The sequence below is a fragment of the Dermacentor albipictus genome, chromosome 5 (genome assembly GCF_038994185.2).
Source record: "Dermacentor albipictus isolate Rhodes 1998 colony chromosome 5, USDA_Dalb.pri_finalv2, whole genome shotgun sequence".
NCBI lineage: Eukaryota > Metazoa > Arthropoda > Arachnida > Ixodida > Ixodidae > Dermacentor > Dermacentor albipictus.
In genome coordinates, this window is record NC_091825.1 from 68,824,082 (window position 1) to 68,848,390 (window position 24,309).

Sequence of the window (24,309 nt, forward strand, 5' to 3'; positions counted from 1 at the left end):
AAATATCTATAATAGTTTCTGCACCACCCACCCCCAGAGTGGGTTGCGCCATTTCAGTAGTACTCAAAACAAGAACAATAAAAGCTTATAAACGGCCGGAAAGAGGGAGATACGTTTGAAGGAGTTAACTGCTGTCTCGGCAAAAAAAAAAAAATAAGCAGACGTGATCGACCCAAATGACTCGCTGCCTTAGCGGGTTTCAGTCATTAAGGCTGGAGTTAGATTTGTGAATTTTCCAACTGCGCATTCACAAACGGTTTGTTTAGGAACTCCTATCAAATTCGCGTTATCATTTAGAGACCTAAGGCCACTTCTTGACAGTTTGTGTTTTATTCCTTGTGGTATTTTGTTGGGATTATTTTTCAATCAGTCCAGTATGACCAATCCCCCTCCTGGGTACGGTGCATCTTTTGAGGCAACAACAGCAAATAAGTGGCATGGATGATAGCTCAGAAACCTACATATATTTGTACTACAGATTGTCGATGCGAAGAAGCGAACATAGGAAAGCCTAATTGGTAACATAGGCGCGTTTATATGAAAGCAAAGCTATCTTTGCCTTATTTTAAGGGACCTCTCTGCAAGGAAGGATAGTTTTCTGTAAGGAATTAAAATACTAGACAAAGCTTCCCTTTGGTACGGACAGACAGGCGAAAATACGTGAATAACAAAAGATAACTTTCAATCTTATGCAGCATCAATACTTTAACCCCGTAAGTATCGTTAAAGCTGCTTCGTAGGACTTTACATGGGCCAGTGGAAGAAACGTCAAATTGTGAGGAAGGTGTAGGAGCCACCAAGGTCGCATGACTAGGAACATCATGATAGGCGCCACGGCCACTCAGATCACCAGCAACATCTGTGCGTGCAACCGAGGCCTCCTAAACATCAGATCTAGGAGGCGTGTACATAACCGCCAGCTTTCTGGTCCATACTCCATAGTGGGTACGGGCCATGGTTTGACATCATCATCATTTGGGTCTTTTCAAAAGGAGGCCCCAACAACGGCAACCTTGGCGGTGATTCTCTGATCCACTCCCAACACAAGCACTGCTACTGGCATCGGGACCTCGGCGATCTGAGATGGCAAGCAGGGAACAGCGCGCCACAGAGGGTGGTGAACAGCAGGAAATCTTTGCAAGCGTGGCACGTAGTAGAGGTTTCGTCCCGTTCTTCGAAGATCCTTTCAAACAAGGTCTAGTGCTATCCGGAGGGAGCATGGTAGCTCTGCAAAAGGTGCATCCGCCATCTGTGCAGCCCTATCCACCGCAGAGCCGAGCGGAGTTTCGCGAAACCGCGAGCTCGTACTGTCCATCGCCGACTGAAAGCAGTACACTCCAGAGCATCGGTGGCTTCAGCGACGTCCGCATGTTGTCGCCTGCGTTTTCATCCCAGGGCGACCGCTGGAGCCAGCAAAGCATTAGCCGCCTTTTCTCACATTCCACGGGCGGTGAAGAGTTCGACCAGGCGTCGCTGTCGAATCACATGAGCTCCTTGGCCGAAGACATCCCTCAACACGGTCCGCCGCTTTTCTGGTGGCGGCACAATAAGCTGGTGGCGTTCCTGGCTGCTGCCGTAGTCATCTGCATCTCGGCAGTCATGGTCGACATGACGTGGACGATCCTGTCCCGCGGTAACACCAGACAGCTGCAGGGAGAGGCGCGCAGTCATCCATACACGGAACCCACTGAAGGTGATTCTTTGCACCAGTACGCCCCCTTGTTGAAGTTGCCATCGGAGACTGAAATAAAACCATTCCCGAAGTCAACGCCAAGGTTTTCGAACTCGGACAGTGAGGCGACAGTTTACCACAAAGAAGTGAAGAAGCCGCCCGTTCGGGTTATGGTGATCACGCAATCGCCGAGCAAAGTGGCCACGAAAAAGCGTTCCAGAGGACCGCCGAGAGTCACGCGGTATCTTTCGCGGCTGTCGACCTGGAAACGACGCCGCACGTTTATACGAGTCAACGAGAAGACAGCACGACGTCACGGAGACATCGAGGCTGAGTCGAGCAGGAGGTTGGCAGCAATGCGGAGGCGTGTAAGTCGATAGCAGAGGTAAAACCGTAGTAGCAGTTAGAGCCCAGCTTTCTTACGTACTTAAACTGCAATCCGCATAAACATTTGCGCAGCATTAGAGGCTCTGGCAAGTTCTGCCTTATAGGCCAAAATGTCTAGCGTCTGTAGGCAGCCACCATGTATTTGCTATGGCGATGGTCGTGATGAGGATAGTGAGTGGACTGCGGCAATGACGTAGGCGGCAACGGGCCACAATGCGTTTACGGTTGTAAGTCGCATGCCATGGCTGGTTCCGAAAGCGCTGCTGCCGTTTTGTCTTCTTTGAATGCCCGGTAACTGCGCCTTCTATTATGTGATAACATATCAGAGGCCCTATAACGTAAAACTATACCAATATGTTTTTATTCCAATCTCTTGACGTCAATCTTGCGTAACCGCAAACGCAAGCTTCGGGCAGTCACCCGCAGGGTTGTCAGGACAGACCTATAAAACGCTCACCTCGTTCATAGGAGGTCATCTTTGTTTGCTTGAAAACCGAATAACATTGCCTACACTGAGGGGCTTGTCTTATCTAGTTGGCTAACAACAGGCGAAGAGCACGCTCAAGTTGAGAGGCATTCGATGGGGCGGACCCACTGCACTGAAGATCGATAACCGGGTCAAGAGGGTGGTGCCGGCGTCTGTGATCGCTCCGCTTTCCCTTACTTAGCTTGCGGCGGCTGGTTGAAATTCGCAGCGGCATGCAACAGAAGTTTCAGAATTACGCTGAAACGGATCCTCAGCAAAGAAGAGTTGACACAACGAGGTCGTAAACATGCCGAATGTCCTCGAAAACGTTACACGGCCACGCAAAAAATTTTATTATACGCAAATAGACCCATGCTCTCCGGCAAGAGCGAGTCGCCAGTGCCTGAGCGATCGGCGGCAGCCATCTTTTATTCCTTTCGGAACGGGGCAGCCTGCGGCTATTCAGAAGTAAATTCAGTTTTGTTCGGCATATTAATGCATATTTAACGCCTACACGTCAGTTTGAAGCAGTGAGCTTTTGCGGTTGTGTGACGTCGCGTGTGAGGCCGGGGAAGTGGGTGCAGCCCGAAAACTTTTGACCAATAGCCGAGGGGTAATGGCGAACAGGGGTAGAATCAGAGATAACCATTTTTCTTTTGTTCGGTTAAATCGTGCATAATCAGTGAGTACAAGTCATCTCAGTCAGTACACGTCTCTATCGAGGTTTTCGTAACGTCGCGTGACAGACAAGTGAAGCAGGGGGGGTCGAAGAAAGTTTTCGACCACTCGCAGAGGGCTGATTACAGAATTGGAATAGAGAAGTTTGGAATAGTTTTACATTATAGCGCCCCAGGTGTCAGGAATATTGCCCGGAAATGTTGCGCGAGAACACCCTGTGGCACCGCCCGTTTCAATGTAGCTGCATCATTGCCTGCTTCATAGCAGTTGACACTATCCACTTGGCCAAGCTCTTTCCTGCGGAACCCGATTAAATATACGTGTTTCGGGGGGACCTTGAGGCACTGCCTAATTGATAATAGACAAAACCTAGCAGCCTATACTTTCTTCAGACGAGTATCATATTTGGGCCGCGCACTGCCCACATAAATTCTGTTTCATTTTCGCCCTGCTTCGTCATCTCGATCATCGTGTCGTCATAGAATACCATGATACATATGAGCACAATAAATAAATTTTTTATGTTAAGCCCGCTGCAAGCTCCTGCAGGGAAAGATCTAATTGCTACGTGTTTAAGACAGTGACACGAAGCAAGTATATGAGAAGCACTTTACACTGACGAAGCACGCACTCAGCAATGTAACAAGTTAGAGGGCTAGTGCGGTTTACACGAGATAGAGGCAATGCATTCTGTATTCAGGGTTCAACCGGCTACAAGTGATTTATTATTTTTCTTCGCAGTCAACAGAGCTCGCACAATAATTTGTGTGCACACGTATGCCATAGCTCGAGGAGGCCCCAGCTTTGTTAGGAACGCTTGAACATGCTTCTCGTAGAGCTGAGCGTGAGCGTCGCACAATGTTAGTAGTTTAAGCACCCATACATTGCGTTAAAGAAAGCAAAAAATAATAAGCGAGGCATTGACGCCTACGCAGCCCTGTTTTTACTCACGCTAGTCATTAGCTATTTCTTTTTCTTGTCGTGGCAAGTGTTTCGCGTTCACGAGTACACAAACGTGGCTCACACAGGTGCATGAAAAAAAGCACAGGATGCGACAGCTATCATTCCTTGCAAACCTTATTTTCGTTCTTTGTATGTTGCAACATATCCTGTTTCGCGACCGTAGCGAAACAATCGCTGTGTAACTTAGAGTGGACAGGTGCACCTGAACACTATTAGCTCACCTTTCTTTTGTGCTTAAAATGCAATTTTGGGAGTGGGTTCACCTCTATAAGCTTGTACTTCGGAAAGCGAACAGACCATACCCAAAATAAAAACGCCGAAGGATCGTAAACGGCGCTGTTATGCTGTTATCGCAGGCCCTCACCGCAGGAAGGCAAGACGCACACTATCGCATAGTTTACAAAGACTAGACGTCACCCGAGGAAGTTTTCTGGGCACGAATATTCGCTATTTAATGTTACTATCCTATGGTTTTATCACAGCAAGCTCGGTGAATTGGTGACTGAGCATATTCCTAGGGGTGGGCAGCACAACCGGAATGGAGGACAACAGGAATTACTCGATACGAGCGCGACTTGTACGCGTAACTTAAGCACATGATCACATTCTCTGTATATTTAATCCCTTGTTTGAAAAAAATTAACCAGTTGTTAGTCTGCCCTCGTATCGTGTACTTCCTTTGGTCTTTCGTCTGGGTTACGCTGCCCACCCCTAGGAATATATCCTACGGTGTCGTTTCTCAAGCGAACGCAGGAAACTTGTGCAGTGAATAGACGCTATAAAAGCGCGGGGCTCTTGTATCTAATAATATAATAAATAATAAATTTGGTGCAATATTACATTATATTGCAATAATAAATTATTGCCCTAAATGTGTAAACGCAAGCGCTAAAAGGTCCTAGTCAATTTCCTAATATTCATTCAGTGAAAATGTGGCATGTCTATGCTGTGACGTTGTAGTGAGATAAAGAACAAGGCAGTGTGTCACTAATCTGACTCACTTTAAGGCGAGCTTGCGATGGAAAAAAATAACGCCCAAAGCACAACGACAGCTGCGCGCAAAGCAGTGCTCCCTCCGAACCTGATCTACGGATCAAGGCTTCGGTTCATCAGATTGGAATGCTCGTACATTGCAGCATGACCTCAGGTCCTCAAATGTGATGGTGAATATAGGCCACTATTCGCTTCGTGCGCGCTCTAATTGATTCGTAACGCCTTTCGCTACTGAATCCGTGACAACCATCTCGATATTAGAAATACATGCAGGCGCGTCTTGAGCTAACCGATAACTTTGCAACAGTGCTTAGACGCTAAAAAAATCTCACCGAAAAAAACAAAACATCATGTGCAGTTGATAATAATATTAGCTTAAACATGGGGCTCTTCGTCAAAAGGGCCTGAAGGCTGCGCAGCGGCATCGACATACTAAAAATTCAAGAGCTAAACATTTTCTGATTATTCGTGTTTTTCAAACCGGCATTGCGTGTGTAAGTTCAGGGCCAGTTCCACCACGGGAACTGTGTCGGAGCTCATATTTCAGGTGAGTGTACGTACGTCAGCAATAAATGTCACAAAATCACAGTATTTTCTTCTTTAGGACTTAACATAAGAAAGCCAAGATATATGCAGCAGCACCCTGATTCTAATACTTCAGTAGCTTTCGTTCTAACGTACATGTTCGCGCTGCTACATACGTTACAAATTGTTGAAAATATATCCAATATATCCTAATGACGCCCGGAAACAGAGCCTGATGCCAGCAACGCTCAGAAATTTAATCGGGAGCGTGCACAATGTTCTCGTACACATTGTGTGATGTACCGTAGCGGTGAAGCACTTCTTGCATAATGTAGGAGAATCGATTGCAAAGGCAGAAGTTCGTGGCTGGACACATGTGTTTAAGTTTATGAACTTTATTTGCGCCAAGAAAACCTGTTCAACCTTTCACACTCGCTTTATAAGAAACCTAGCTACGGCACCATCAATATGCCGGCTGCTTTTAACTTCACCAAATGAAACTATTAAACCAATGCCAATATTTTTGACATCATTTTATCCTCCGATTGTTCGGATTGGCAACCTCTAGATACGGACTAAGTTGAGAAGGTGTGTTAGTAATTAACGAAGCTACGTTAATTGACTCTTCATTAATTGATCTTAGGTGGCTAAAGCAAGTTAATAGTTTGCAGCCCATCCTCGAGGTTATCTAGCCGAGCGAAGAAATGTTGATTAAACACGCTTCTGTAAGGGGTATCCGAACAAGTGTTTTGTAATTAAGCTCTCTCTGAAACCGTAACTGACGCAGAAAAAGCACGTCTGTAAGGTCAATTCGACCGCATTTAAGCCTTCTGTGATATTGCCATTGAAATTATGACTCCGTGAGCATGTTCCTTGCCGCCAGTCCAATTTCCATTTCTATTGACGCTGTTTTTCCGAAGGCAAGCAGTTAAAGTTTTAATATCAATATAGTAGTGAACGTGTGCCGCCGAATTTCGCTTGGTTGCACAAGCGGCAAATGACACAATGATGGCGCAGATTTAGCGCGTCCTTGCCATCAAAACAATGTCCTGCCGCCGAAGCAAGGAAGATAACGAAGGTGAACAGCTAGGTAGCTGCTCACTAAACCGTGCCGATGAGTCACGATATTCACTGCTCAGGAGATTTTACAGGGAGCTGTTTATGGAGACCCTCTACCGCTGCTGTCGGACTTCTCTAAAAAGAGGCCACGTGACTTAGCGGGAGAGAAAAGGAAGAGCTGAACAGGGGGAAACGGGTTGGATGACACCTTTCCGCCTGTGAGGACGCTACCTTACAGGCGAATCTTATACGGTTTTGACACGGAGCATTTGCGGCTATCGAGCCAGATCGACATCGAATTTATCGACGGTTGATTCCATCCCACTGCGAGTGAGAGTGAGTGAGTGAGTGAGTGAGTGAGTGAGTGAGTGAGTGAGTGAGTGAGTGAGTGAGTGAGTGAGTGAGTGAGTGAGTGAGTGAGTGAGTGAGTGAGTGAGTGAGTGAGTGAGTGAGTGAGTGAGTGAGTGAGTGAGTGAGTGAGTGAGTGAGTGAGTGAGTGAGTGAGTGAGTGAGTGAGTGAGTGAGTGAGTGAGTGAGTGAGTGAGTGAGTGAGTGAGTGAGTGAGTGAGTGAGTGAGTGAGTGAGTGAGTGAGTGTGTGTGTGTGTGAGTGAGTGAGTGAAAAAATTTTATTTGGGCCACTATAGCCGTAAGCAAATTCAACGTCACCGGGCTAGGCCCACTCGGGGACCATCAGGTGAAACCTGACGGCCCTCTCGCGAGCCCTCTGGGCTGCCAGGATTTGAGAGGTCTGATCCCGGACCCTAATTCATTTCCACCCTGCTGCGAAAGAAACAAATGGTATGCTGGTGGTCTGCGGCCAACAAACAGTGCCCAGCGATTTAAATGCGATACTACGAGCGCGTGTAGAGGTGCCGGCAGCTACGTCAGTCGTCAAACCTATCCAACCAATAGTCAAAACGATTGCAGCGCCTGCATCTCCAGGGGTGGGCCTTGCGCGCAATACACAGAGCTTTGGATTAGTAGTTCTGCACATTCCATCCCAGCTACAACTATGCGAAGACCACGAATAGTGAGTACTCCTTGGGAAGAAGCTGCTTAGTGCGAGCGTCAGCGAGAGTTGGCTCGTGAACGAGCTCGTCGTCGCCAAGCTGACCCCGAGCTGCACGCCAGAGATGGCAAGTTTAAACGGCATCGCCGGGAAGCCGATCCCGAAGTGCGCGCCCAGGACAGGGAAACACATTGGCAGCTCTGGGAAGCTGATGCCGAGCTGCGTCATGTGAATCACTGCCCAATGAGAATCCTCACGCGCAAAAAGAAGGAAAAAGAAAGCTGGGAGAACCGCAAAAAAAGCACTCACCACTCGAAGCACGCAGATGCAAAAATAAGGTGAAGGAATGGTAAAACAAAAGATTTACATTATACACTGCTTGCGAAGGTTGACTTGCGTGGTGTAACACTCGGTATAACTAACACGGCTTCGTTGTTCGACCATCTTCACGGAATGGAAGGTGCGGTGAATTTTTTTGCGTTGATTTCGCTTTCAGAAAGAGGTAATGCTATAACTGTAGCGTCAGTCATTTTGTGTCGTAGATTTAAATATATGTTTAAATAAACTATATCCCATTCGTCCTCGAGAGTTGGGATAAGCAGGGAAACGTAGCTCGCTCACACACATACATACGCATGCACACGCGCACATGCACACACGAACACGTGCACAAATATACGACGCATGTTCCAAGGTTCACCTCATATTTGGTAACGAAGCTTCGACGGAAGCCCATACGTTCAAAACATGGCGGTTCATTGGCATGTAAAAATTAAATTATGGGGTTTTACGTGCCAAAACCACTTTCTGCTTATGAGGCACGCCGTAGTGGAGGACTCCGGAAATTTCGACCACCTGGGGTTCTTTAACGTGCACCTATATCTAAGTACACGGGTGTTTTCGCATTTCGCCCCCATCGAAATGCGGCCGCCGTGGCCGGGATTCGATCCCGCGACCTCGTGCTCAGCAGGCCAACACCTTAGCCACTGAGCAACCGCGGCGGGTGCATTGGCATGTATGTATGTATGTATGTATGTATGTATGTATGTTACGAGCGTACCCTTTGGAACGGAGTGGTGGGTTGCGCGGCCAAGCTCTTGCTGTTACACAGCCTAATGTTCTAAGTTAAAGAAAGAATAAGAATCAAAAACACGATGAATTGCCATAACTCAACTTCCTTAACCCTTATTGTGAATTTTGTTTTTGCACGCCTCCGTAGTTTGTCCTTTCCCTGCTTTTCTTCCTGCAATCTTCCAATCACCGCTTAGAGATCTCTTCTACTGCGGACATGTTTACTTTAATTCTCCCTTCTCTCGCTGAACCAAAGGGGATAAAGCAGGCCAGAGATGCCTAAAGCGACCGCTGAGCAAATGTCCACATTCTGATAAAACATGCCCCATCGTTTCCTTTTGCTTAACCGTAGAAAGCTGATGCTTCTTCTTCCTTCTTATATCTCGCTTTATAGGTGCGTGTTCTAGGGCATCCCGATCTCGCTTCGAAAAGTAATGAGCTTGCCTTCAAGTTATCATAAATTGTTTGTTTCCTTATTTCGTTTTTTTTTCTCTTAAGTACCTAGTAATGGCAGGTTTATTTGCCATTGCCGCCAAGCATGAGACTATTTCAGCATCCCTGATTTTCCGCTTGACGTTCTTTGTTGCTGTATTGCTCACCCTAAAGGCCGCATACTGGCTGGTAAGCTTCATAGTTCTTTTCCTCCACTGTGAATTAATGTTGTTCCTGCACAGATACCTCAACTCTCCCAGCCCATTTAATTTTTTTCCATATTCCCCAGTCGTTCTTCATAATGAATTTTACTGTGTGCGTCCCTGACTTCAAAACTAGTCCAGCCGATATCACTTTCCACAGCTTCATTTGTAGTCTTCCCTTGAGCGCCCAGTGCGAGGTGTCCCACTGACTATTGGTTCCTGTGGAGTCCTGCTTGTACCCCTGATTTCAAGCAAACAACCGCATTTCCAAAAGTAAGTCCTGGAACCATTACACCTTTCCACACCCCGGAGCACCTCGTACCTATTGTATCCCCATAGTGCTCTGTGCTTCATTATCGGTGCATTTCTCTTCCCCTTTACTGTTATTGTTTTTTCCTGTGTTTCCATATATATATTGACTTCGTTTATCCATATACCAAGGTATTCATATTTTTTTTACCCGACGTATTTCCTGGCCCTGTATTGCCACTGTCTGTTGACTGGTTTCATTGGATACCATAACACCTGATTATCTAACACTAAATTTCAAGCCTACATTCTCGCCTTCCTGTCCAGATATTATCCAGACGTTGCAAATCACGTTGCTTGTTAGCTAGCTCTCCAACTACCCCGGTCATGTACTCCGTTGTGTCTAAATGTGTCTCGTTTTAATTTTAAAAAAACTTTTCCCTTTCCCACTGTTTGTCCTCTCTAAACACAGTCACGCTTCAATCGCTGCTCCCAAAACCACCCTTGCTGATGTCGGTGACAATTTGTTCTGAACCGCCATTCGCCCGAAGCTTCGCCACCTTTTTCGATCGACTTGGCATGCTCGCCCGCATACACATTTACACGTATGCACACATGCACAATAATGTACGCACGTACACGGAATTACACGCAATCACAAACGCATGCATGCTCACGCGCATACACAAACCATGTGCCCGCATATTCAAATAAGGAGACACAAACACACGCGCCCGCCAAATGCAAGTACACACGCATGCACGCTGAAGGCGTGTCGCACGCATATACGCACCCTCTCCTTCTCTACTGCCTCAAAAAACAAGCGCGTGCAAAGAGGCTGAATGACGCTCGCTTGGCAATTACCGTTCAGAATCCAGCTGTAACAAATCGCTCTACTGCTTAAATGTGGCGCTTTTTAAAGTCAATGTGCCCTCTGCCGAGAGGGTGCAAAACCACTTCCTCCTGACGTGTGACATAGCCGCAACATCCCCGACACAAACTCTGCTTTAACACACGACCAATGCTTCGACTAAGTGCCGTAAATGTATGTACTTAGAAGGGACTTTCCCCTCGGCGCAATCAGTTGAAACTTGTTCACACTCGGCCGATATATTGAAATAAAATTTTCAATAATTTTACTTATTTATTTATGTATGTGCATTGCCGTGAAGTTTCAGACATAGATGAAGGTGCTATCTCCAAAATTACTGAGTATACCCATGCTACAAAGCACGATTTTTTTTATGCATGCTTGTTGTTATGTTGGCTAAAGAATAAAAGCTGATTATAAAAGTGATGACTTAAAAAATGAGCAACACATTGCTACCTTTTAGGAAGGAAAAATAGAAAATATGTTATTCGAAGACCACGACTGGTAAAACAAAACCACATCGAGTTATGTGTTGCTGCCATCTAGTGGGAGAATGTGCAATTGAGTCCTATGTGGCTTTAAAAAAATGTCGCGGAGCATGGTATTTAACAGCTGCCAGCAAGACGCTGGACGATTGGTGAATGCGATTAAGCCACTCGGCCACGGTTTCGGACGCTGTTGCTGTGAAACGCTTCGGTTTATCAAGATACCACGTGAATTTGCACGACTATACTTCAGAAATCGCTTTTGAGAACTGTGTTACGCCACGTGTAGAAATTCGAGATAGGCAGCTATCGAAGGCTAAGTCAGCGGACTACATATGCTGTAGGGGCTACTAGAATAGCAGTCGTATTTTTCTCACAGCTACCGTTTGCATCTCGAAAATCGACAAAATAATTTCGTCCCTTTCATAGGCTTCCATTGGTGAACCTTTAACCGTACTCGGAACAAAATTGCAGCTTTGCACAGCATGATAACTGGATTTGTCTCGTCTGCATTGACTTCTACAACATGACGGTCACGTGCCTTTTTTCTGTAATCGACCTGCACTTTTAAGTATTCGCGAAAAAAAACCCGCTCGTTCGATTGAAAACGCGCTAGCTTCGTGCCACGGCCACTTGGGGCGCTAATTGGCACGTGTCTAGAAACGCTGGATATGCGCTGTATGTTAGCGCAACCACAACGACGGCACAGCGCCGCACCGACGAACAACATTTGTACATACCGCTCGGTAGATTCTCTAAAAACACATCCAAACAAACAGCTGAGCGCACGAGAACAACACACCTAAAAACACAACCACATGAGAACACGCACCGTGAGTTCAGCCATTTTCTCCCGTTTCCCGCAGTCCCCGCAGTCCTCTCCAGAAGGCAGCACCTGATGTCGAGCGTAGCTTCACGGCTGACAGCCGCGTTGCGAGGCTATAAAAGACCAATCAGCTGATCATTAATGTCAGTAGCTTTAACAAAAAATCATCTGTTGGTAGCTAAATTTTCTTCACCATTAGCGCACATCGCTGGAGCATCGTATAAAGTATATCTCCAGCATAATACAGTCTTTCGGCTCAATAGAGAGCTATGCAAACTTAAACTGTGCCATCTTATCATGTATACCTTTCTTGTTTAACACATTGCGGCGTCCTGGGTGTCCAGCAGAACAAAATTGGAAGAGGACGGACAACTGCGTTGTTGTGCGTTCCATTCGCGTTGCCGATTGGCTGGAATATCAGTTCAGCTTTTTCATGCTCCAGTTAGTTTCATTTTACAACTACAGACAATAATAGAACCAGCTATATACTGCTTAATTAAAGCATAGCTTCCTTTGCCTTTTCTCCCAACTTTCCGGGTGCTGCTGCTGTGATCCTGCTCGAGCTGAGTTTCTTGTAACACCATATCGCGCTCGCCTCCGCGCACCCATATTCTGGCTAATATCTGTGGATAGGAAGGCGAGAAATTAAGTCTGAAATTTAGCATTAAAAAAACGAGGTGATATGGCTTTCAGTGATATCAGTGGTACAACCAGTGACAGTGGCAATACAGGGCCAGGAAATACCTCGGGTAAAGGAATATAAACACCTCGATATATGGACAAACGAAGGCAATAGGTATATGAAAACACAGGAAGAGACAATGCCAGTAAAGGGGAAGAGAAATGCACCCATAATGAAGCAAAGAGCGCTATGGGGATACAATAGGTACGAGGTGCTTCAGGGTATGTGGAAAGGTGTAATGGTTCCAGGATTTACTTTTGGAAAGGCGGTTGTTTGCTTTAAATGAGGCGTACAAGCAGGACTCGATGAGAACCAAAGGTCAGGGGACCTTTGGTTCTCATCGAATTTTGTTCTCGGTGTGATTGGGTTCTCGGTTCGAATTCGGTTCTCATCGAAATCGGTTCTCGCACTGGGCGCTCACGAGAAGACTACAAATGAAGCTGTGTAGGATGATATGGGTTAAACTAGTTTTGGAACGGAGTGAAGCTCACAGTAAAATGGATTATGAAAAAGGACTGAGGAATATGGAAGGAAGTAAATGGGCTGGGAGAGCGTTCAGGTATTTCTACAGGAAAAACATAAAATGACAGTGGAGGAAAAAAACCAGGAAGCTTACCAGCAAGCTTGCGACCTGTATGGTGAGCAACACGGCAACATGAAACGTCAAGCAGAAAGTCAGAGAGGCTGAGATAATCTCATGGGTGGAGGGAATGGAAAAGAAACCTGCTATGAGTGACTACTTAAGAAGAAAAATGACATCAGGAAAGAAACAATTTATGATAACTCAAAGGAAAGCCCATTACTTTTAGAGGGAGATCAGGATGCCTTAGAGCACGCACTTACAAAGCAAGTTATAGGAAGGAAGAAGAAGCATGGGCTTGCTCCCGTAAAGCTAGGGAAACGATAAAGCATATCTGCCCAGCGGTCGAGTTAGGCATCTCTGGCTTCCTTGAGCCCCTTGGGTTCAGCGAGAGCAGGAGAAAGGTAAACATTTCCGCAGTAGAGATTAGTAAGTAGCGATTGGAAGATTGGAGGAAGAAAAGTAGGGCAATGACAAACAACGCAGGCATGCAAAAATAAAGTTCACAATAGGGGTTCAGAAAGTTGGGTTATGGGAATTCATTGTGGTCTTTTTTTTTCGTTTCGTTTGTTAACATAGGTAGAACATTAGGCAATATATACCAAAAGTTTGGTGGGCAACCCACCAAAAGAGGACGCTTATAGCATCGATCCATCCATCCATCCGAACCGGCGCCGCCACGGCAGCGTTTCTCGTTTTGTGCGTATGGCACGTGCTGTGCTTGTTTTCCGGTGCGACAGAAATGCATGTGCTGGGCTATGGAGGTTGTTTGCTTGCTGTGATAGTGTAGACAGTACAATCGTTCATAGACGGAAGAGAGCGCTTGGAGCTGTCGTATCAACGGCGTACTCACCACGTATGCAGAAGAAGCACGTAAACACATGCCAGCAAAATGCCGTGAAAGCGTACGCCTAGTGTAGAGGACACCCAGGCCTGAAAGAGGTGTTGCGTGGAACAGGAGCGTCTTCGTTACGCAGCGAAACGTGGTGCAGACCTTGAATGTACGTAAACAATGTATACATACAATTGTAATAAATAATTGAATTACGTAGAGCCCCATGATTCAACTAAAGTTTAACACTTGTGCCACGATGCGATGTGCCAGGCAATGATAATACTGAACCCTCTCGGCGATTATGAATAATAGCGCCCAACCACGCGTCAATCAAACATGCCTCCCTGTGTGTTCTCTGAAGTATGCAGACAAACAGCAGTGGTGCACGCAAGTTAACTTCATTATCAGCTCGCCACTCTCGTATTGTAATAAACGCCGAAGAAATTACACATTCGCCGCCAACATCACATCTGATCATCATGAGTCAAAGCAAAGCATGCAAAGCTGCGCTTACATGGATTTCCACAGTGCGTGTGATCCGCCGGTTCTGTTTTTGTTTTCTCGCATTTCGCTCACCGCTCACTGTTTCTCTCGCTATCGTAGCCGAAGCGTATGTGTGGCTCGGCCTTCTACACCTACTGCCCGAAGCTCCGGCACGAGGCCTACTACCGACATTCAACGCGCACCTGTATTCGCACCATCACGGACAACGTGCATGTGTGCAACCGCTCGCCCAACAAGTTTGCCACGCTCGGAGAATGCCAGCGCAGCTGCGTCAACACTCGGCTGCCTTCTGTCGCCTGCTTCGAGATGCCGCTCTTCTTCTCCTGCAGCAGGTGAGCGTCCGAATTACTGCTTGATCGTACAAACTTCATTGTGTATTCACAATCAGAACAAGAACACCAACAGGACGCAGACTGCGAACGCAGTGCGTGTGTATTTGCCGTCAGTGGTTTTTCACCTCTGTTCGAGAGAGGCCAGCTCATTCCATAAGAAACCTAGAGCGCTGGAACAACGAGAAAAGAGAAAAGTGGAGCGCAACGCAAGCGCTCAGCACCAGCGCTTGTCTTATGTCTCAACTTTTTCATGTCTCGCTTCCTGCATGCGCTCCAAGTTCTGGCGAGAATTCAATACCAACTACCGCAACTATCCATCCAATGGTAGCTTATTGTCCCTTTCAAACACCTTTTACCTTTGGAAACAATCAGATATTCACAATGAGCTCATGTGACAAGGCGATTCGCTATCAGTTCCTTAAGGTTTTTGGAGTAATTGATATCTAGTCATGTTCTCATCTTTTCATCTCACTAAAGTTTGCAATGTTTTGAGCATCATTGAAAGAATTCATTTTATTCTGAAGAGGTTATTGCGACTTGATGCGGTGAAGAACGTGCGATCTAAGATGTCTACTTCGATCTAAATACTGATAATTCATTAAGAAAAACCTTACAGGTCAATCAGTGACTTTTTAGCGGGTGTTGGGCATATGAAAAGTGATCTATATGCTCAATTAAAATAAAAGCCTGTGATAGGCTTAGGTGATTTGTGGAACATGACCAGAATTCTGGTAACGGCACGTTGGCAGTTCCATACGGCTTCCAACGATGGTTACACTTATAAGAAACCGTTCTTAGAAGCAATGTGCTGGAGAAATTTCAAACTTGTAGCTGCTTTGACACAACGGTAGAAAATTTCCAAACTTGTCCTAAAACATTTGCTATTCGTTAACCAAGCGTATCAACCTTAAAATGTTCAATACAGAGAATTCGTTGTAAACGATTGCGGTGTTCAATGCTCCCGGCGCTACAGCTGTAGTTTAACACGCACGCGGATAGAGTGAAGACTATACAGAGAGTATGCATGGAAGCACAGAAATTATTCCGAAGAAAACGGAAACGCCTCGCCGGAGACAAAGTATTGTGCCATGTGGCGCAGTTTCTGTTTCGAACGCTACTTGAATAGGTTCTCATTGCAGTATCCGTCTTGCCAACCACATATGCGCAAGACGGACATAATTATTTTTAGTGTAAGCTGTTAGGGACTCAATCCAATAGTAGTTTCGCTAGGGGATGTTTGAGATATCGCTAAGAATTAGGAGAAAAGTCTCAGTTTCGCTCGGAAAGCGAAGCATAGATTGGGATAGCAAATTATTTGACAGCTATACAAAGAAAGAATAGTAGTTTTATCCGCCTTGTAAACATGCTTTTACTAACTAAAGTAACAAGCAAGCGGTAAGTTCGCACAGACAAACATGAATATCCCACTCGATGACCACGGAAAGTCGCTGTAAAACCACTGGAGTGAGGAAACGCGGCAACAGCAGTGAGCGAATCGGCTTTCGGGCTAGCTCTCGCTTCAACGCGAACTAAGCGTCGAAAGCACAGCGCATACCAAGCTACGAGCGCTCGGTGCGATTTGCCCACATCGCAGATCGCTTTCAAGATGCGGCGCCCTCATGGCCTCGCCGTACGCAGCAGCCGCCGGAGTAGAACGCTCCCCCCATACCTCCTCTCCTCCCGATGCCTCGCGCGCGACTGACTACGGCGTGCTTCCTGCTCTAGATTGAGCCGCGATCATCGGGTGATCCTCGCAAGTTTTACCCGCACATACAGCGTACAGCGCGCAGCAACGACGTTATCGTAGTTGTACTTAATATGAAACATCACGGCGATGGCGTCCACGACAGTAGAAATGCGCGTGAAGTATCCATATAGTTGCTCTCGCAATGAAAATACCCACTTCCCGCCGGGACCGAGCCCGGGCTGTCTCAACGGGAGTCAGCTACTCTAGCGCGCGAGGAGTAATGCGATGTGAGATGCGCACTGCGTAGCATCGACACGTACACACTTTGCATTCCATTTGCATAATACTGCACCTGTTAAGATGCCATGTAGCAGCTGCATCATATCGAGCCACTTGTCACTCTATGTGAGATGCACGCCGCGTAGCGTCGATAAGTGCAAAGTTCGCGTTGCAATTGCGTTATATTCATCCAGGTGTCACGACATGTAGCGCCTCCTTCGAAACGTGCCCCGTCCAAAGGGGTCTGACATGTGCGCCGCGTTGTTTAAATACCAGTGCTTGCTTTTCGGCACGCGCTTTGGCGCCTACTCTACAGGCACGAACCGCTGCTGAAGAACCCAGTCGTAGGGCTACGCGCGCCTGCAATCAGGCACCTTCGAACTCAGCAGCCGCTGCTCGTCGTCGACCACAGGCGAATGGGCAAGGAAGGGGGATCCTTTGGGCTGTTCTCCAAGTGTCAAATGGAGCCACTTTTTCACCTTGCGCTCTGAATGTGCGGCGTGTTCCGCGCAGGCCTGTGACAGTGTGTATGTGCGCGCGTGCGTGTTCTTATGTGCACGTGTGTGCACGTGTGTGTGTGTGCGCGCGAGGAAAACAGCGCGCCAGCGGAGCGTGTCTCGAAATTTAAACGGTATGAAGCTCCGTGCTTATAATTGCGTGACCCTGATTAGCGTCAAAGGGTGACAGCCTCATCCAATAATTCTACGGTGGAATTCCTATGTAGAAATGCTTTATGGCGATACCCATTATACGGACATTCCAGGTGAGTTTTGGCCGTCGTGTTAACCTTATCAGCCTTATCTCAGAGGTAATCAATGACGAGTTCAAAGGCTAAGGCCGAACCAAAATGGCTGGGAGCTTTATGATTGTTGTGTTCCCATGCGCCTAGTCTTCGAAGTAACGTAATAGGTGTAATCTCAAGTTTCGGAAACGCGCTGAACCGAGAGGCAGAAGAAACCCCGCAACCGCCACCCTTCTTCACACCAGCGATATGACAGCAAATGTTTTTTGTCATCTAATGAGAACTGTTCATGTCGTCTTGTGCGCGCGTGGCACTGTGCTTGGTAATTTATTTAGTATCTGTTTACGCCAATTCACAGGACCCATAAAAGTACGAACTTCGTGTAGTTCTCCCATATTTTGTGAACGGCATCAATGCTGCGCCTTTCGGCAGAAACTGCGATTTATTTCCTTTGTACAGGAAACGGATGGGGAAGGATTGCAGAATGCTCTATATATTGTCATTGTAAGAAGCAAGGACATCAAAATACATAGGCAAGAAAGATAAAATTTTTGTGACTATTATTTAGGTCTGCTTTAAAAAATTGTGAATTCTTGCCGATTAACCCGTAATAAAACGTTGTTGCGCGCAAAGTGAATAACGAAGGATAGGGATTTGACTAACACAAGCCTAAACCTCTCACAAAAAAAAATTGATTACCTACTGCGACAACCGCGAAGCAAGCAGCAAATCAGTGGTGGTCCAAGAATGCGTTGTGCGTAGACAATCCTCAGGGAGAGTGCCGCACGTGTCTCTGCTGTTTCTTCTTTTCCTTTCTCTTTCTTCCCATATCTCCCCCCTTTTTCTTTCGTAACGCCTGTTCAAAGTTCCTGTTATGATCTTGTTTACGTTTTGCCGTTCATCCTTCCTTAAGTACGTCTAACATCGCCCATGTATAGATACATCCCGCTTTGCAAACAAAATTTAGTATAAAGTTTGCACTTGCGTTCGTCAAATCCCTGTCTTTCGTCATTCATTTTGTGTGCCACAACTATTCATAGTGGACTGCTACCCAGTCACCCAAACAAGTACCCTTTCATTCACGCAGTTTTCAACCATCTGAAATAAGTATGTGATTCTGCTCTCGTATCAAGCTTCCTTTATCTTCAAATGGGGCATTCGATGGGACTCGAGAGTTTCACTAGCCTAGACTTGTGTGCGCGTTTGCGAGCCAGTATACAAATACACTTGTGAACCAGAGTATAAAGCGCGTAACAGCACTAGCGATCACAACAAAAAAAAACTTAGCTTCGAGCGTCTATGCTCATATTTACCAAACAACCTGTTAACACGTATTAACTGTAAACCTCTGTATACCCGCTTTCGTAGCACCTATTGAGGGCTATTTAGTTGAGACGCAGGGTTGGACAAGCTGAGAAGGGCAGTCAAACCGTAAGTTGTGCAAAGAATTGTCACGCTACGCCTACTGACCGGACGCTCCCTGGTCCGTAAGCTATTGCGCAGACACAGTTTTGTCCCTTCCTTCATTTCCACAGGCGGGACGTCAACGCAAGCTGGTGGGTGTTCGACCACCAGCAATGCCGGCCGTGGGAGTTTCCTGCAGGCCTCTGTCCGAGACCTGCCGACAGAGACGTTTTCCGCAGCCGCCTCGAATGCATACGAAGCTGTTTGGCGGCCGACGTGCATAGCCGCGGGCGCGCGACGCCCTGCAGGGCTCCCGGAGTTGGCGTCACATGCGATGCCAGTGTGCTGCGGTTCCCCTATTTCGCCTACAAGCCACCAGGTGGCAATGGCCGAGTGCGGTGCATCCGCACTTCGGCGGCAGCGCTTTTCGCGCACCGTTGCCTGATTGGCTCCAACCGGTTCTTCTCAGAAGCAGCCTGTCAGAGCGCCTGCCTTGATGACGCTTGGCTTGAGGCCTAAAATTCACATACATGCCTTAGCGAAAATCACGTGTTTATTTCACTACGTCGTGCTTGCGTGTGAATGCTTTATTACCTCCTGGTATGTGTTACGGCCATTTCGCTTTCTCTTCTTACACGCGCCGGAACCGGAAAAGTTGCAAGGCTGCGATGTTGCCGAGCAATTTTTCCGACTTATATCAACATTCCGATATATTGCGTGATGCTTTAGGCACATATCAACTACTGCAGCCTAGTAAATGCAACTACATCGCGGACACAAGATGCGAACATTTACGTCCTATACACTACGTAGAGTTTGATTCATTCCAAGTATTCCGTACCTATTTCACATCGGTGATGCAGCATTACTGGCTTTTAAAACGTGTGCAATTTTCGCATTTGACACTCGTCCGCTTGTTGACGCCCTCCTAATTTGTTTAACTTGCGCCGTCACTAAATGATGATGATGATGATGATGAAAAACTTTATTGAAAATGCCCGGCGATTTGGGTGGGGTGGGGCCATAAGCACCCCAGCCTAGGTGACGGCCTCGAGTCCTTGGACCCGGGCGGCTTCCTCGGCGTGCCGGACGGCCCACAGTTGATCGGCGAGGTCGTGGCTGAGCAGGGCCGCCTCCCAACGCGCCCCTCGGTCCGAGACTGCCATTTCTATGCCGTTCGTCGGAGACTCCTGCCCGCATAGTGATCGGCGGACTGGAATCGCAAGACATAGACATAGGTTGCACGGGCACACCGCAGGGCTCTGTCATCTCGCCCATGCTCTTTAACGTCGTGCTTCTCGGATTACCCCAGAAACTGGCAGAGATAGAAGGCCTCCACCACAGCTTGTACGCCGATGACATTACGCTCTGGGTTGCTGAGGGAAATGACGGCCACGTAGAGCAAACCTTACAGGCGGCTGTCGACGCGGTGCAGGAGTATCTACGTGACACGGGCCTCGAATGCTCCGCGGCCAAATCGGAGCTCCTGCTTTACAGACCCACGCGCAGGGGACGCAAACCCAGGAGCTCCGATTCCGCAGCCGAGCACGCCGACAGAGAAATTAGAGTAGTCACATCTGACGGCACCATCATCCCGCATGTTCACAAAATTAGGGTACTGGGCTTGCACCTGTCGGCCAACGGCCACAACGGCGAAACCGTACGCAGACTAGAGCGTGCGGTCAATGAAACTATCCGGTTACTGATACGCATCACGAACAGACATAGCGGAATGAAAGAAAGCAATACGATCCGCCTGGTACAAGCGTTCGTAACCAGTCACATAAAGTACGTCGCCTCCTACCTCAAGTGGCAGGTGGCCGAACGAACTAAACTAGACCGCCTCATCCGCAAGGCGTACAAACGTGCCATAGGATTGCCGATCAATACCAGCACGGATAAATTTCTCGAACTGGGTTTACACAATACCCTAGACGAGATAATAGAAGCGCACAACATCGCGCAGTACGAGCGTTTGTCAAAAAGCAGAACCGGACGACACATTCTCGAGACGCTGGGCATCAGCTACTACACACAGCAGGGCGAAAAGGTTGCGATACCCATACCGATTCGCGAGCGCATCGCCGTTTCGCCGTTGCCCAAGAACATGCACCCGACGCATCACGCCGGCCGGCGCAACAGGCGCGCGCGGGATTTACAAAAGAAATACGGCAGCAACAAAGAAACTGTCTACGTAGATGCGGCCCGTTACGAGCGGCAGCGTGGTTTCGCGGTTGCAGTCACGGACCATAGCGGAACTTGCGTCGCGAGCGCGACGATACGCACGGAAGAGACGGAGGCGGCCGAGGAAGCAGCGATAGCCCTCGCGGTGGCCACCACGGATGCCGAGGTGATAATCAGCGACTCGCAGGCAGCGATACGCAACTATGCTAGCGGCCGGATCTCCCGGGAAGCGGCCCACATTCTCCAAATTCAACAGGGCAATATTTGCCGCAAAAACGACCGTTTCCTCGTATGGACCCCCGCCCACACGGACCCTCCGCTCTCGGGAAACGAGACGGCCCACGCCACGGCTCGAGGACTTACATGCCGAGCCGCGGCGCCCGCCGGCAATCCCGACGTCTCGCCCACCGCGAGAGCGATGCAGGAGTGGACGTGGGGGGATCGCATGACCACTTTCAGAGACATCACGCAACACTACAGATTGAACAGATGTAAATACCCACCACCGCACGCCAACCTAAACAAGAAACAGGCGGTTGCCTGGAGGCAATTGCAGACACACACATATCCTAACCCGGTGATCGTTCACCTCTGCTACCCCGACATATATCCGTCCGACGCCTGTAAAGCGTGCGGAGCCAGAGCGACGCTGCAGCACATGCTGTGGGCATGCGCCGGTAGCCGTCACTAAAACCAAATTAAATATACCGCAATAAGGGAAGCACCGAAAATGTAACATGCTACACGAAACAAGGACTTATGGTCTAGTACCTGGTGCTTTGCATATATATATATATATATATATATATATATATATATATATATATATATATATATATATATATATATATATATATATATATATATATATATATATGCAGGCCTTGAGGCCACTTTTCAATAAAGACATGTACCACCATCACAGGCATAGATTTTCTCCGGTAATTTTTCCACTACATATTTTGTACAACAAAGCCGAATCAGAAATATTTTGCGCCCTCGTCTCATCTCTCCTCCTTGAAGGGCTTCGGCAGTTGCACTGTTTCACTTCGGCCTGCCCTTCAATCTGCATTAATGCTGAGGTACACGGGCAAGCACGTGTGAACTGCCATGGAAAAACATGCTTTGTGAATCCGGGTCCCTGAATTCGAAAGGTATCGTTTATTTATTTATTTATTTATTTATTTATTTATTTATTTATTTATTTATTTATTTATTTATTTATTTATTTATTTATTTATTTTTGTGCGTCAAAGTCCTTTATTCATTTCCGTCTAATCACGCAAACGATAGCATACACTTCTGGAAAGCAGTTTGCCCATGCCGCTGCCTTCTTGAACTAATAACCAAACTGGGTATGTGCAGCTATTTTTCAGGTAATCATCATGTTCACCTAAATAATCGAAGAACACGGCCTATGGGATAGACTGTCGTCGCTGCAGCTTTCCGAAGCCTTGCGTGATATTTTCTCATCCATCATCTTCCTCTGCGAAGCTGGGCACATTGTACACATCGGCGAACTTACATAGACATTATTGATGTAAATGAACATTCGAGAGCATGCGAAATTAATGAGATTTCTCTTGAGAGTGGCATGACTGACCTGTTCAGCGCAGGCTGGGGTGGGAGAATATGCGCGGAGGTGTGGTCACTTCGATCGGCAAGGATATGAAACCTGTTCAATCTGCATATAAATTTCAGGGTCTGTATAAAGAATGAATGAATGAAAAACATTGTTTAATATAGTTTTCCAGCGCATGCGCCGGATGGAAGTGGTCCCTACTTCAAAGGAATAAATATGCGCCTCTCGCCGCCTGGCCCCTGTCTCTTGTTTCTGTAGTACTCCACTATGTCTTGGTAGGTGATCAGCGGCAGGCTCTTTGTGTTCTCCTCCCTCTCCGTGTCTGTGGTCCAGTGTGACAGTGCTCGGTCCTGTGATGGGCAAACTCACTGCCTTCCACTGTGGAGTGGGCCAGAACAAACAACGCCTTTTGGGGGTTGTTTGTCTTTGGGCACCCGAAGCAAGAACCGGGACACCCAGCCCGACTGGAAGCTTCTATAGGCCTGGCGTGAGTCTGTGGCCACAGTGGTCCGGCCCGGTATGGTCAGGGCCAGGGCAATTGCCAGATCTTCTTCTTCGACGTTGTTTGTTTTCGCCGTCATGCACGTTAGCAGATTTTCTTTGGTTGTCACCGTTGCAGTTGCCCAGTTCTTTTCCTCTGTCTTTGGCAGCGTCCCTGTATATTACCCCCTTCTGCCCAGCCAGCAGCCTGTTGCAAGTCATTGCTTTGACCTCCCGTCTGCCTCTGTAGTGTTCTGAGCTCATGTTCTTGGACAGTGGTTTCGCACAATCACGTACCTTTTTTTTAGGCTCGAGGGATGGTTGTGGTAACCTGTTTGAAGCTGAACACGCATATACAGCGTACACTTTGTCGAACGTCTTCAAAACAACGTTAAAATCACTTGCTGCAGCACAGTGGCCCCCAGCTGATGCGTGCGGTGAAGGTTGAGGTGACCTTGGTAATTGTGGAACAGCCGTATAGTTGGCATCATTTCCGTGTCTCCCACGAAGTACTGCTACCACCTTCACCCACGTATACGAGCTGCTGCATCTCCAAACGCTGAGCCGAAAACGTTGATGACGGACCACACCACAATATTTTGAGATCTGGCAATGTAAGTGTAACTCATTCAACAAGAAGAAAGGTTACCTAACGCAATTCGTCAGATCAAGTAAAGAAAAGCCAGACGTCATCATCCTGCAAGAGTGTGGGGTGGAAAAGAACATTCAAAACATGTCCTTCTCGGGGTATAGGGTTTCCAGGCTGACCCTGGACCCCGAGTTCAAAGAAGCCAGGGACATTGCCATTCTCGTCCGCAAAGACGTCAGCTTTGTGGAAAAGGGCACCCCGACATACAAGAAAGGCCTGGAATTCATGCTCACAGAAATCATTCCCAGTTGGGCCTTAAAGACCAACCTTTACCTAATAAACGTCTACAGTTCCCCGATTGGCAGACTCAGGAACTTAAACTTCTTTCATCGGTCGCGTGTGAAGCCCATGACAGGCTGCTGGTCGTTGCCGGAGACTTCAACGCGCACAACGCCGTGTGGGACCACACCAATAACGAGTGGAAAGGGATTAACCTTGACGAGTGTGCGGACACCCTAGGCATGAAACTAATCATGGAC

The 24,309-nt window shown here is 47.4% G+C and overlaps 1 protein-coding gene across 1 annotated transcript; it reads left to right on the forward strand.

Annotated features, from left to right (window-relative positions):
* Nucleotides 1–971: 971 nt before the first annotated feature.
* Nucleotides 972–19,502, forward strand: LOC139060480 (uncharacterized). The gene is made up of 3 exons (XM_070539621.1): nucleotides 972–2,040; nucleotides 14,591–14,823; nucleotides 19,067–19,502. Exons 1-3 carry the CDS (start codon nucleotides 1,084–1,086, stop codon nucleotides 19,452–19,454), a joined length of 1,578 nt encoding a protein of 525 aa, XP_070395722.1. The 5' UTR covers nucleotides 972–1,083; the 3' UTR covers nucleotides 19,455–19,502.
* Nucleotides 19,503–24,309: the final 4,807 nt, after the last annotated feature.